General features: G+C 42.5%; 1 protein-coding gene across 2 annotated transcripts in view; it reads right to left on the bottom strand.

The window, feature by feature from the left end:
• The window catches only part of stam (signal transducing adaptor molecule (SH3 domain and ITAM motif) 1), a 71,048-nt gene extending 58,479 nt beyond the window's left edge, over positions 1–12,569 (bottom strand). For both annotated transcript variants that reach the window (XM_072575905.1, XM_072575906.1), the window contains exon 1: positions 12,409–12,569. In XM_072575905.1, the coding sequence (XP_072432006.1) occupies positions 12,409–12,448 (40 nt within the window). In that variant the 5' untranslated portion in view covers positions 12,449–12,569. The remainder of the gene's footprint in view (positions 1–12,408) is intronic.
• Between the last annotated feature and the right edge of the window lie 3,247 nt (positions 12,570–15,816).

Genomic DNA, 15,816 nt, shown 5'->3' with positions numbered 1-15,816 from the left:
CCACATGTAGGGGAACTTCACATCAGGGGACAGAAAGAGGAAAATCAGAGAAAATGAAAATTCTTCTCCAAAAAGATAGAGTGCATCTGGAATTCTCCAACTCAGAGTTGTGGAGCCAGATGACAAAGTATATAAAGAGAAGGGAAATGGATTTTGAAATCTCAACAAGTTGAGGGCTATAATGAACTGTCATGAAAGCAAAGTTGAGGGCTGGGACAGATTAGCCATGATCTTATAGAATGATGGGGCAGGCTTGAGGAGCTGAATGGCCTATTCCAACTTCTGATGTTCTCACTTCACCATTAGCAAGATCTTGAATAAACTGCTATCTGAAAGCAAATAAATCAGAGACCTTCCATCCCTTTTTACATCTACTCAAAAGCCAAACATCTCTAAACTTGAAACAAAAACAGAAAATACTGGAACAACTCAGCAAGTCTGGCAGTATCTGTGGAGAAAAGTCAAAGTTAACTTCTCAGGTCCGGTGACCCTTTCTCAGAACCGAAAGGAGTCTAGTTCTAATGAAGGGTCACAGATTCAAAACATTAGTTCATAGGGACACAGGAGCCAGAATAAGCCATTTATCCCATTAAGCCTGATACGCCATTCAAATGATCATAGTTAATCAATAAGTTTGCCCTAGTTATCCCTTTAGGTCATTTGGATTTTTAAAATGTCTGTGAATCTTTACTTTAAACATACTCAATTACTGAGCTTCCATATTGCTCTTGGGTAGAGAATTCCAAAGAAACTCCATTCTCAAAGTAAAAGTAATCCTAAAGAGTTTCCCTTTATTTCAGAATTCTCTCTTCTGGATCTGGACTCTCAACTGGGAAGACAATCTTACTTGCATCTATGCGAACTATTATAATTATTTTATTGATTTTGACAAGATTACCTCTGATTCTTTGAAATTCTAGAGAACACAGATTGGGAAATCTGAGACTTTCTTCACAGGATGGTCCCACATCCTAATGAATATTCTTTGCACTCCCTGTACAATAATAATATCCTTCCTATGGTAAGAGGACGAAAACCACACACCATACAACTCCAGACACAGTCTAACCAAGACTGGATACAGTTGAGGCAAGACTTTGCTTCCTTTGGTTTCAAATACTCTTGTGATAAAAGCGAACACACTATTAGCCTTCCTAATAGCTTACTGCACCTGCGTGTTAGTCTTCTGTTGACAAGGACACCCTGATGCATTTACACATCTACACTTGCTCAATTCTGAAAGAAATACTTTGTATACCTGTTCCTTCAACAAATCAAATATTCTTATATTTTCCTGACATTAGAGACCATCTGTCATGTTCTTTCCCACTCTCAAAGTCTGGCCAAATACTCGTAAAACCAGTTTACATCTTTCTTTTAACACACACCTACAAACTTAGAAATATTACATTTGGTCCCCACTCCTATTTGTGGGCGGCACGGTGGCACAGTGGTTAGCACTGCTGCCTCACAGCGTCAGAGACCCGGGTTCAATTCCCACTCAGGCGACTGACTGTGTGGAGTTTGCACATTCTCCCCGTGTCTGCATGGGTTTCCTCCGGGTGCTCCGGTTTCCTCCCACAGTCCAAAGATGTGCAGGTCAGGTGAATTGGCCACGCTAAATTGCCTGTAGTGTTAGGTGCAGGGGTAAATGTAGGGGAATGGGTCTGGATGGGTGCGCTTCGGCGGGTCGGTGTGGACTTGTTGGGCCGAAGGGCCTGTTTCCACACGGTAAGTAATCTAATCTAATCCCAAAATCACTGATATATACTCTGAATTCCAGGGCCCAACGAAGTTCCATATGAATGTCAGGAGGACCATCAACACAGGTTCAAACAATTTAAACATTGTTAAAAACATATCATGACTCAAGGAAAGAGACAATCTTAAAAGGTCAATGCATCTCAAAAAGGGTTAGAAGCATTCATCATGGAAATTGACAATCCAATTATATTTGACTCGCAAAGTACAATTCCGATCACCCTGCTATAGGAAGGATGTTATTAAATTGGAAAGTGCAAAAAAGGATGTACAAGGATGTAACCAAGACTGTAAGGTTCGAGTTATAGGAAAGGCTGCATAGACTGGGATTGTTTTTACCCTGGACATAGGAGGCTGAAGGGTGACCCTGTAGATGTTTATAAAATCCATAAGGGGCAGAGATAAGGTGAATAACCAAGCTCCTTTCTCCAGGGTAGGGGAGTCCAAAACTAGACAGCATAGGTTTAAGATGAGAGGGGAAAAGATTTAAAAGGGACTTGAGTGGCAACATTTTCAAACAGAGCATGGTGCATATTTGGAATGAGCCACCAGCCAAAGTGGTAGATGCAGGTACAATTATAACATTTAAAAGATGTTTGGACAGGTACGTGGAGAGGAAACGTTCAGAAGAATATGGGTCAAGAGTGTGGCGCTAGAAAAGCGTAGCAGGTCAGGCAGCATCCGAGGAGCAGGAAAATTGACATTGCGGGTAAAAGCCCTTCATCAGGTGGCTGTCCACTTGAAGAAGCAGCGCTTCAAAAGCTAGTGCCTCCAAATAAACCTTTTGGACTATAACCTGGTGTTATGTGATTCTTAAATTTATTATGAAAACTGAGCACAACTTATTGTTAATGACTGGGCACGACCTAATGATCAACTAGGTAAGAACAAGGACTGCAGATGCTGAAAACCAGAGTCTAGATTAGAGTGATGCTGGAAAAGCACAGCAGGTCAGGCAGCATCCGAGGAGCAGGAAAATCGATTGATCTATTCCTCATGAAGGACTTTTGCCCGAAATGTCGATTTTCTTCCTCTTCGGATGCTGCCTGACCTGCTGTGCTTTTCTAGCACCACTCTAATCTATGACCTAATGATGATTGCCCTAGCGAGACTCTAGAATACAACAGCTTTCAGTAAGGATATACGGGGTATGATTTCGATGCCTGTTACAAGTCAGAGTATGGCTACTCTGTTTCTCTCTGCAAAGGTGCTATCAGAACTACTTAGTATTTCCAAGCTTTTCTACATTTGTCCTAAAAAGAATCAAATTATTAAACTATTTATCTAACTGTTTTAAATGATCCTGCTGCATGCAGTCTGACTACAGTTCCCTACAAAAGTGGTTATATTTCAAAACTTGATTAGCAGCAGAGTATGGAGATCAAGACACGTCTTTTAACAATTCTGGTTTTCAGTTTCTCATTTGCAAACAGTACTTAAACATTACTACAGAAACTAAAAAAAAATTAGGGAACAGAAAATCACAGAGGTTGCAGGGCTTCACTGTCTCTGAAGTTTGCATTAATGTCCAAGGTAACAATTTGGTCAAGGTGGATGCTAGCCCCCAAAGTCCATAACTCAAAAGCAACAGGGCAAACTTTCCAGATGAGAGGCCAGTCTCCACTCAAACCTTTATTAACAATCCGACAGTATTATAAGCAGGGACCTTTCCCACGATTCTACAGCTTCTTTAAAAGGTCCACCGAAACCAAACATGCCACACCTCAAAGTGTAAATCTTTGTGTAAAATATTTGACATTTATTGGAACAGGACCAGGCTGTTTAGCTCCTTGAGCATATTCCATCATTTAACATGATGGTGATTGATTTATGACCTAACTCCATATCATCCAAACATTCACCTTTGCGCCACATCCTGCGATACAAAAGAACAAATAAAAAAAATTTCAATTTTTTAATTTAGCAACAGATAATGGCATCAATTGTCATTTCTGGAAGAGAGCTCCAAACTTCTATCAAACTTTGCCTGTGGAAGTGTTTCCCAATTGCACTCCTGAAAGGCCTGGTTATAACTTCTAAACTTTGCCCTCAATTATAAACACCCCAAAAAAAAACAAAAGACTTTCTCTCTATCTATTCCAATTGTTCCCCTGAATATCTTGAAAACCTAAATCAAAATGTCCCTGCTGGACCTGCTAAATTGCAGGAAATATGACCTTAGTTTCCCATGTTTAATCTTTACTCAGAAATGTAGAATATAGGAGCAGGAATAGGCCACTCAAACCTTCGAGCCAGCTCTGCCATTCAATATGATCATCACTGATCACAACTTCGTAGCCTTTCCCTGCTTTCTCCCCATATCATTTTATCCCTTGAGGCCTTAGAATTACATATAACTCTTTCTCCAAAGAGCACACCCGTGAACTAAACACATTGATCAGGACTTTGGATTCAGTCCTTCGGAGTTCCCTACGCAGCCTCATCTCACGTACTTCTCGTGTAGGCAACTTCTACTGCCTTCTGAAGATACATAAAGCCAACACACCAGGACGTCCCATTGTATCAGACAGTGGGACCCTGTGTGAGAACCTCTGGCTATGTCAAAGGCATCTTGAAACCAATTGTTAGGAGATCCCCAACTTCTGTTGTAACAACAAATTTCTTACAGACACCCAGCACCCACAGACCAGTTGAACCAGGAACATTCCTCGTCACAATGAACATTTTAGCACTCTACACCAGCATCCCCCACAATTACGGCATTGCGGCAACAGCCTCAGTACTCAACACCAATAACTGTCAATCTCCGAGCGCCGTCCTACAACTCATCCGCTTTATCCTCAACCACAATGTCTTCCCCTTTGACAACCAGTTCTTCATCCAGACATAAGGAAAAGCCATGGGGACCATACTTGTACCCCAATATGCTAACATGTTCATGCACAGGTTTGAACAAGACCTCTTCTCTACACAGGACCTACAACACCATACACCAGATATATTGACGTCATTTTCTTCTTCTGGACACATGGCGAGGAGTCACTGAAAAAGCTACACAATGATATCAACGAGTTTCATCCCACCATCAAACTCACCATGGGACTACTCTCTAGTATCTGTCTCATTCTTGGGCACTTGCATCTCCATCAAGGATGGGCACCTCAGCACCTCACTCAACCGCAAACTCACGGATAACCTCACAATGCTACACTTCTCCAGCTTCCATCCGCAACATATTAAAATAGCCATCCCCTATGGACAAGCCCTACACATACACAGGATCTGTTCAGATCAGGAGGAACATAACGGGCACCCGGAAATACTCCAGGATGCCCTCATAAGCATGGGGTACAATGCTCAACTCAATCGACCGCCAATTCTGATGTGCCACAGTGAAAACCGCAATGACCTCCTCAGGAGACAGACAAGCTCCAACCGACAGGGTACCTTTCATTGTCAGTACTTCCCAGGAGCCGAAAAACTACGCCATGTTCTTCGCGGTCTGCAACACATTATCAATGAGGATGAGCACCTGGCCAAGACCTTCCCTACGTCTCCACTTCTCGCCTTTAAAACAACCATCAAATCTCAAACTGATCATGATTCGTAGCAAACTGCCAGACTTCCAGGACAACACCATAAAACCTTGTCACAGTAGACACTGCAAGACGTGTCAGAGTGTCGACACGGATACATCATTACGTGGGGACACCTCCCACTGCGTACGTGGCAGGTACTCATGAGAAAGACAACGTTGGCTGAGTTGCATATGCTGCAGACAAGGATGCCCTGAGACATGGCACATTGGCGAGACTGAGCAGAGGCTACAACAGATGAACGAACACCACATAATAATCAACAGAAAGGAATGTTCCCTCCCAATCGGAGAACACTTCAGCGGTCCAGAACATTCGACCTCGGACCTTCTCGTGACCGTCCTCCAAGGCAGACTTCAGAACAGGCAACAACGCAAAGTGGCCAAGTCGAGGCTGATAGCCAAGTTCAACACCCATGGGGATGGCCTCAACTGGGACCTTGGGTTCATGTCACACTGCAGGTGACCCCACTGCACTACAGAGACAGACACACACATACACAAGCTCTCTCTCATATGCTCACACATATACTCCCACACTCACACGCACCCTCTCAAAGACTTATACCCATTTACACACTCTCTCACAGACACTCATAACCCCCACCCACACACATACCCACGTGCGCGCGCGCACACAAGTTTGTGGGGTGAATGTGTACTTGCAGAGTCACATTTTATTTTGTTCAAAAACTACATGAATCCATTTTTTAAGATTAGAATCGGTCTGATCTGTCTGGCTACAGACAGTCTCACACAGGCCACCTCACACCTTCAATGCATTATCTGGGTCGACACGACATCAATTCTTAAAGTTCACTTGAGAATGTAACTTTAAAAAGTTCTGCGATTTACATATGAAAGAAATGAAACCAACACGTTCATTCTAAAAGATAAGAGACTTAAACAATCCAGATCTTTTTCAGTATATAATTGCAGTTACATCATATTTTGCTATAAATTGGGTCTTATGATCTTATGCTCCACTACCACCTCTTGAAGCAAAGTTAGTGCTTCTCTCCGAAAGCTAGTGCTGCCAAATAAACCTATTGGACTATAACCTGATGTTGTGTGATTTTTAACTAAGTCATTGATAAAGGTAGTGAATAATTCAGTTAAAAATCACAACACCAGGTTATAGTCCATCAGGTTTAATTGGAAGCACACGAGCTTTCGGAGCGACATCCCTTCATCAGGTGATAGTGGAAGGCCCGATCGTAACACAAAATTTATAGCAAAAATTTAACAGTGTGATGTAACTGAAATTATACATTGTCTGACAATCAACTTTTCAATGTATAATTTCAGTTACATCACACTGTAAATTTTTGCTATAAATTTTGTGTTACGATCGAGCCCTCCACTATCACCTGATGAAGGAGTGTCGCTCCAAAAGCTAGTGCTTCCAATTAAACCTGTTGGACTATAACCTGGTGTTGTGTGATTTTTAACTTTGTACACCCCAGTCCAACACCGGCATCTCTAAATCGTGAATAATTCAGGCCAACATAGAAGCATGCTCGGCAACACTGTCGGAATTTGAATACCTGCTTACTATCCCTACTCTTCTTTCCCCCACTACTCTGTCAATTCTCCAACCAGGCCCATGACTTATCTTCAATTCAATGAATTTTAAAATGCACTAGCAACTTATGAAGGACTTTTTCAAATGATTTCTGTAAGTTCATATGGAACATGCAAAGACATTGCTTCCGCTGTCCACTACCTCTATCGCATCTTCAAAAAATTCAAACAGATTTGTCAGGTATGAACTATCTTTTACAAATCCCATGTTGAATCCTTCTGATCAGCTGAAACTTTAAGCTATTCAGTCATTCTCTCCTTCATAATAGACTCGAGAAATTTCTATTTGACAGATGGTAGGCTAATAGTACAGAAATAAACATTACACGTTTCACAGTTATTATGGGGGATTTTAACATGCAGGTAGACTGGGAGAATCAGGCTGGTATTGGACCTCAAGAAAGAGACTTTGTGGAGTGCCTCAGAGATGGATTCTTAGAGCAGCTGGTGCTGGAGCCGACCAGGGAGAAGGCAATTCTGGATCGGGTATTGTGTAACGAACCAGAATTGGTCAGAGACCTCGAAGTGAAGGAGCCATTGGGAAGTAGTGACCATAATACATTAAGCTTCAATCTGCAATTTGAGAGGGAGAGGGTACAGTTGGAAGTGACAATATTTCAATTGAATAAAGGAAACTGGAGCTATGAGGGAGGAGCTGGCCAAAGTTCAATGGTGCAATACTTTAGCAGGGATGACCGTGGAGGAACAACGGCGGATATTTCTGTGTATAATGCAGAAGTTGCAGGATCAGTTCATTCCTAAAAGGAAGAAAGATCCCAGGAGGAAGCATGGGCGACCGTGGTTGATGAGGGAAGTTAAGAAACATATAAAGTTAAAAGAGAAAAAGTATAACACAGCAAAGATAAGTGGGAAAACTGAGGACTGGGAAGCTTTTAAAGAGCAGAGGATTACTAAGAAGGAAATACGCAAAGGAAAAATGAGGTACAAAGGTAAACTGGCCAAAAATATAAAGGAGGATAGTAAAAGCTTTTTTAGGTATGTACAAGGCAAAAAAATGGTTAGGACTAAAATTGGGCCCTTGAAGACAGAAACAGGGGAATATATTACGGGGAACAAAGAAATAACAGAAGAATTAAATGGGTACTTCGGATCAGTGTTCATTGGGGAAGACATAAGCAATCTCCCTGAGGTAACAGTGGCTGAAGGACCTGAACTTATGGGAGTTTATATTTGCCAGGATTTGGTGTTGGAGAGACTGTTAGGTCTGAAGGTTGATAAGTCCCCAGGGCCTGATGGTCTACATCCCAGGGTACTGAAGGAGGTGGCTCGGGAAATCGTGGATGCGTTCGTGATTATTTTCCAGAATTCGATAGATTCAGGGTCTGTTCCTGAGGATTGGAGGGTGGCTAATGTTATACCACTTTTTCAGAAAGGTGGGAGAGAGAAAGCAGGAAATTATAGGCCAGTTAGTCTGACCTCAGTGGTGGGAAAGATGCTGGAGTCTATTATAAAGGATGAAATTACGGCACATCTGGATAGTAGTAACAGGATAGGGCAGAGTCAGCATGGATTTATGAAGGGGAAATCATGCTTGACTAATCTTCTGGAATTTTTTGAGGATGTAACTCTGAAGATGGTCGAGGGAGATCCAGTAGATGTAGTGTACCTGGACTTTCAGAAAGCTTTTGATAAAGTCCCACACAGGTTAGTGAGTAAACTTAGGGCGCATTGTATTGGGGGCAAAGTACTAGATTGGATTGAAAATTGGTTGGCTGATAGGAAACAAAGGGTAGTGATAAACGGCTCCATTTCGGAATGGCAGGCAGTGACCCGTGGGGTACCGCAGGGATCCGTGCTGGGACCGCAGCTTTTTACAATATATGTTAATGATATAGAAGATGGTATCAGCAATAACTTTAGCAAATTTGCTGATGATACAAAGCTGGGTAGCAGGGTGAAATGTGAGGAGGATATTAGGAGATTACAGGGTGACCTGGACAAGTTAGGTGAGTCGTCAGATGCAGTTTAATTTTGTTAAATGTATGGTTATCCACTTTGATGGCAAGAACAGGAAGGCAGATTACTACCTAAATGGAATCAATTTAGGTAAAGGGACAGTACAGAGAGATCTGGGTGTTCTTGTACACCAGTCAATGAAGGTAAGCATGCAGGTACAGCAGTAGTGAAGAAAGCTAATAGCCTGCTGGCCTTCATAACAAGAGGGATTGAGTATAGAAGCAAAGAGGTGCTTCTGCAGCTGTACAGGGCCCTGGTGAGACCACACCTGGAGTACTATGTGCAGTTCTGGTCTCCAAATTTGAGGAAAGAACATTCTGGCTATTGAGGGATTGCAGAGTAGGTTCACGAGGTCAATTCCTGGAATGGCGGGATTACCTTACACTGAAAGACTGAAGCAACTGGGCTTGTATACCCTTGAGTTTAGAAGACTGAGAGGGGATCTGATTGAGACATATAAGATTATGAAAGAATTGGACACTCTGGCAGCAGGAAACATGTTTCCGCTGATGGGTGAGTGCCAAACCAGAGGACAAAGCTTAAAAATACGGGGTAGACCATTTAGGACAGAGATGAGGAGAAACTTCTTCACCCAGAGAGTGGTGGCTGTGTGGAATGCTCTGCCCCAGAGGGCAGTGGAGGCCCAGTCTCTGGATTCATTTAAGAAAGAGTTGGATAGAGCTCTCAAAGATAGTGGAATCAAGGGTTATGGAGATAAGGCAGGAAGAGGATACGGATTAGGAATGATCAGCCATGATCATATTGAATAGCGGTGCAGGCTCGAAGGGCTGAATGGCCTACTCCTGCACCTATTGTCTATTGTCTACTGTCAATTGTTTTGAACCTTGGCGCATCAGAACCTGACATATTGCGTGCAATTTTAGCTACATTACATCAGTTAAAATTCACCAGACTCATTCCTGGGAAAGCAGATTGTCCTATGAGGAGGGATTGAGGTGCCTAGGCCTATTTTCGATAGAGTTTAGAAGCATAAGAGGTCATCTCAAAGAGGCTTTCAAGATTCTTCAAGGATATAACAGCGTAGATGCCGGAAGATTGGGCAAGCCATTTAGGCCTAAGATAAAGAATTTCAGAACTCCGAGCGTAATGGAATTAACCTAATGCTCAGACATTGAACATGTCAAGATTGAGAACATAGCAAACACAATCCCTCAAAGCTACAATAAATTTGTTAAGCATGTGTTAACCTTCTGTAACTCCATGTTGACTCTACCCAATCTTCCTACCATTATTTCCTAAACATCCTGTCATCACATTTTTATTGTAAATTCTAGGATGTTCTCAACAACTGATGTCAGGCTGACAGGTCTGAAGTTCTGTTTTCTCCCCCCATCTTTTCTTAAATAGTAAGGTTACATTTACTGTTTTCAAATCCACAGGAAACCTTTCAGAGTTTATAGAATTTTGAAGGATTACCACCAACACATTCATCATCCCCATCACTACCTTATTCAACACACTGGTACACAGATCATCAGGTTCAAGTCTACTTTAAGTCCCATTAAATTTTCTGGTACTATTTTTATTTGTATTTACTAGTCGCTAGATTCTCCATTATTTCTGGGACAGTTTTAGTAATTTCTTCAGTGAAGACAGACAAAAAGCATTTGTTTTGTTTCTCTGATAGAAAAAAAGAGGAGCACACAATCTAAAATGGTAAAACAGATGCAAGGGGAGGAGTGGCGTACTCCAGCTAGGTTTTAATAGGTCTAAAATTCATGGTTTCATTCTCATACCATTCTTAAAATTGAGCCAAATAACACACAGCAAGACTCCACAAACAGCAGTGCAACAATAAAATAAGTCATATGGATGACACCAAAATTGGTGGTATAGTGAACAGCGAAGATGGTTATCTAAGAGTACAATAAGCTCTTAATCAGTTGGGCCAAGGAGTGGCAGATGGAGTTTAATATAGATAAATGCAAGATACAGGGTATTGCATTTTGAGAAGACAAACCAGGGTGAGACTTACATAGTTAATGGAAGGGCTCTGGGGAAAGTTGCCAAACAGCAAGACCTAGGGGTGCAGGAATATAATTCCTTGAACGTAGTGACAGAGGTAAACAGGCTGGTAAAGGCAGCGTTTAGCACACTTGCCTTAGTTGTTCAGAGCACTGAGTAAAGAAGTTGGGACATCATGTTGCCACTCTACATGACATTGACAAGGCATTGGAATACTGCACACAATTCTGCTATTGGAAGGATGTTATTAAACCAGAAAGGGTGGAGAAAAGATTTAAAAGGATGTTAACCAGAGAGTTTGGGTTAAGAGGAGATAAGTTAGGACTTTTTCCACTGAAGCACTGGAGGCTGAGGGGTGATCTTACAAGAGGTTTTTAAAATCATGAGGGGCATAGATTAAAGCGCTTTCTCCACCAGGGTAGGGGAATCCAAAATGACAGTGTAGGGGAGTCCAAAGTGACAGTGCATAGATCTAAGGTGAGAGGGGAAGATTTAGAAGGGACCTAACGGACAGCTTTTTCCACACAGAGGGGAATTATTCAACCCTTTATTCTATCCCTTTCTGTACTGTGTTCTTTTATAGTTTTTCTAGTTCCAAGAAAGACTGCATATATACACTTATATATTCTCTACAGATGTCAACCTATCTCCAATATGCTTCTGTTTAGATAAACTGGATATGTTTCATTTTTTTTAAACGATAACGGTTTCATAATTTTTCCAACCAGTTTCTCCTGAAATTTAACAAAAAAATGAAAATTGTTGCTTCTCGTCAGTACAAATGTCGGAAAAATGCACATGCTGTTATTTAGACAAGATTAACCAATCATATAATTCAATCCACTGTATGATTTGGCTCAGTGGGGTTCATCTCTTGTTTCCATTACCTCCCAGGAGGGGGAGGGGAGTAATTGCAAAATTTGTCACGACAAGTATTAGTAAAATTAAGGCAGCAGGCACTACACGATCTGTAGTTTTTCAAACTCCTTACAAATTTGTTCACAGCATAATTTAACTTACCCCAACCAATATTAAGATATCATTTGCAAATACTCCATGCACTTTTTAAAATCAATGTATTATTTTCGGTTCAACCCTGTCTGCTCTGCATTGTTTACACACTCTTCCAACAAGGGACCTGAAGCATGCTGTGATTTTAAGACCGACATTTCAATTGGACATTTGCGATTTACGCTTCAAATTTAACCGACGCTTTCAAATGATGCATTTAAAGCAAAATTAAAAATGAACCGCTGGACGTAAATGAAGCATTTTAATCCGGGGTTCGGCGTTCTTTGCCCCTCAAAGTATGATTTGCAACGCTGAATGAAAACAAAACTTGACCAATACATCGCACAAGTGCCCAAATTCTCACCCCGTCCTCCTGCAAACAAAAGGCCCACATCTGCGAACCCTGCCCGGGTCCTTCTCCGGGAGAAAGCCCGGAAAACACCGTAGCCTCATATCGTCAACTTCCAAACAAACACTGAGCCCACAGGCCAGCAATTCGCAAATTACAATTTCAACCCCGCGAGAGGACTCACCGACATCCTGATCGAATGGATTGGCGGTAAACAGCGGCATCTCCACAGCCTGTGCCTTACTGCTGCCTGCCTGGTGTCCGTTGGAACGGCTTCGCACTCCTTCCCCCCCACCCCCCCTCCCTGAGTCACCTCGGTGCCCGGGCTCGCGCCCACACCCGAGCCCGGAGACACTTTCAACGGCACCTTCGGCCCTAACGACGCGCGCAGGCGCGCTCCCCCTTCCGGGCCGCGTTCTATGCCCGGCACGAGCCCCGGGCTGCGTCCCTCGCTCCTTTGCAGCTTCACTCCTGGACGTGTCAGCCTGCCTGAGAGCCGCTCTGTCTTACAGGCAAACGCAGCATGCAGGGAAATCACGGGCGCCTGCAGCGGAATACCAAAGAGATGAGTAGTAAAATCACGGAGCTAGCAGCGGGGAAGCACACAAAAAAAATTAGGTTGGTATTTTTAAAAGTAGAAAAAAAACTGAATGTGACCAATTCCACTTGCATTTTATTATCAACACTCATGCCTCACCACCTCCTTTTACTGCATTTCCATCTCAAAACCTCCAGCGGTAAACGCAGATACTGCTGTCTTTCTCCACCTGTCGGTGCAATAATAGACAGCGGGTCCATTCCAGCTGAATGGCAAAAATTGGTGCCAAAGATTGCTCACTTTACAAACGCATTAAAATAACATAAAGCAATGCTTTTTTAAATAAATACCACAGCCTGTAGAAGAACAAAGCACGATGATTACGGTGAAAGTAAATGGCACTGTCCCGCAGGATAGTTCTGATAAGTAAAACAAACTGGTAACAGTGCCTTCAGCATTCGGTAGACGTTATTGGCGATGATCAATAAAACAAAAGAATCGTCTCTTGCCCGGTTTTTATCTCTTCCAATTTACATTACAAATGTTGAATTTTAGCATTAAATTTGATGCATGGCGCTTTATTTTACAGGAGAAAGTCGAGAGTGTGGTGCTGGAAAAGCACATCAGGTCAGGCAGCATCCCAGGAGCAGGAGAATCGACGTTTCGGACATAAGCCCTTCTCAGGAATGAGGCTTGTGGGTCGGGGCTGAGAGGAATAATGAATTAGTGGTGCTGGAAGAGCACAGCAATTCAGGCAGCATCCATCGAGTATGATTTCACTGCTCGTTGGATGCTGCCTGAACTGCTGTGCTCTTCCAGCACCACTAATCCAGTATTTGCTTTCCAGCATCTGCAGTCATTGTTTTTACCTCAGCTGAGAGGAATAATGTTTTATTTTACATGCAACGATAATTAATTGATAAATGTGATAGCTTTAACAAAGGAAAGTAAGAAGTAATTTCAACAACAGGGCGAAAAAGTGGACGTGAGGAGTATCGAATCATTCATGACCTAATTGAATGACGGAGCAGGCTCGGGGGCCGAAATCACTTTCAAATTTTCCTATTTTAAATTTAAATCAGGAAGTTACCACCTACTACCAGAGTTCCATATGAAGAGCAAAGGCGTTTTAGAACAATACAGCACAGAACAGGCCCTTCGGCCCACGATGTTGTGCCGAACTTCTATCCTAGATTAAGCACCCATCCATGTACCTATCTAAATGCCGCTTAAAGGTCGCCAATGAATCTGACTCTACCACTCCCACGGGCAGCGCATTCCATGCCCCCACCACTCTCTGGGTGAAGAACCCACCCCTGACATCTCCCCTATACCTTCCACCCTTCACCTTAAATTTATGTCCCCTTGTAACACTCTGTTGTACCCGGGGAAAAAGTTTCTGACTGTCTACTCTATCTATTCCTCTGATCATCTTATAAACCTCTATCAAGTCACCCCTCATCCTTCGCCGTTCCAACGAGAAAAGGCCGAGAACTCTCAACCTATCCTCGTACGACCTACTCTCCATTCCAGGCAGCATCCTGGTAAATCTTCTCTGCACCCTCTCCAAAGCTTCCACATCTTTCCTAAAGTGAGGCGACCAGAACTGCACACAGTACTCCAAATGTGGCCTAACCAAAGTCCTGTACAGCTGCAACATCACCTCACGACTCTTGAATTCAATCCCTCTGCTAATGAACGATAATACTCCATAGGCCTTCTTACAATCTCTATCCACCTGAGTGGCAACCTTCAAAGATCTATGTACATAGACCCCAAGATCCCTCTGTTCCTCCACCTGACCAAGAACCCTACCATTAACCCTGTATTCCGCATTCTTATTTGTTCTTCCAAAATGGACAACTTCACACTTGGCAGGGTTGAACTCCATCTGCCACTCCTCAGCCCAGCTCTGCATCATATCTAAGTCCCTCTGCAGCCGACAACAGCCCTCCTCACTGTCCACAACTCCAGCTATCTTTGTATCATCTGCAAATTTACTGACCCACCCTTCGACTCCCTCATCTAAGTCATTAATAAAAATTACAAACAGCAGATATTACAAATTCCATATAATTTTGCTAATTTAATTAGTCCTATTTTAATACTTCGGGTAATTTTTTCTTCAATGAGAAGTATTAGCTGCATTGCCAGGGTCTTTAGTACTGCTGCATGGATGTAATCAGGACTTTGCTGTCTCCACTGCTCTCAGCTACCTTTTAATGTGGAGTGAATCAAATTCCCCAAGTACTGATATTTATGATGAAATGAACTGTGGAGGCTAGAAATACTTGCAAACACAATTCATGTAAGAGGTTAGGACTGTTCTCCTTGGAGAGAAGGCAAAAAAGAGATCTGACATAAGTTTTCTAAATTATGAAGGTCCGAATAGGCTGGATAGGGAGAAGCCGTTGCCACACGTAAAAGGATCGAGAATGAGAGGGCACAGATTAAAATGATTTGCAAATAAAGCAAAAATGATGTGAAAAAAAACACTTTCACATAGCAAGGTGTTTGAGTCTGGAATGTGCTGGCTGCAGTTTTGGTCAAGGCAGAGTCAATTGAGGCATTCAAAAGAACATCAGTTCTATTCAAATTCAATGTGTATGGGTGTGAGGAAGATGCAGGTAAATAGCTTAAAGTCATAATATTCGGAGAGCCAGTGCAGACATATTGGATGCAATGCCTCATAGAATCATACAGGAAAGAAGAGGCCCCTCAGCCGCCAAGTCTGTACCACCATGGTGACACTAAATCTACACCAGTTCCAACTTCCGACACGAGGCCCATAGTGTTTGAATGTTATGCCATTTCGGGGCTCGTCCAAGTACCTCTTTAATGTTGTGAGGTTTCCTGCCTCAACTACTCTTCCAAGCAGTGTATTTCAGATGCCCACCACCCTCTGAGTAAGATCTTTTTCCTCAAAACCCCTCTAAACCTCCTTCCTGTCACATTAAAATTATGCCCTTGTCATTGACCCTTCAACTAGTGGGAACAACTGCCTTCTATCCAGCACATCAGAACATACATCTCTATCAGATCACCCTTCAATGT

The sequence above is a fragment of the Chiloscyllium punctatum genome, chromosome 8 (genome assembly GCF_047496795.1).
Source record: "Chiloscyllium punctatum isolate Juve2018m chromosome 8, sChiPun1.3, whole genome shotgun sequence".
Classification (NCBI taxonomy): Eukaryota; Metazoa; Chordata; class Chondrichthyes; order Orectolobiformes; family Hemiscylliidae; genus Chiloscyllium; species Chiloscyllium punctatum.
The sequence above is the reverse complement of the archived record's forward strand: the minus strand, read 5'-3'. Positions and strand labels throughout refer to the sequence as shown.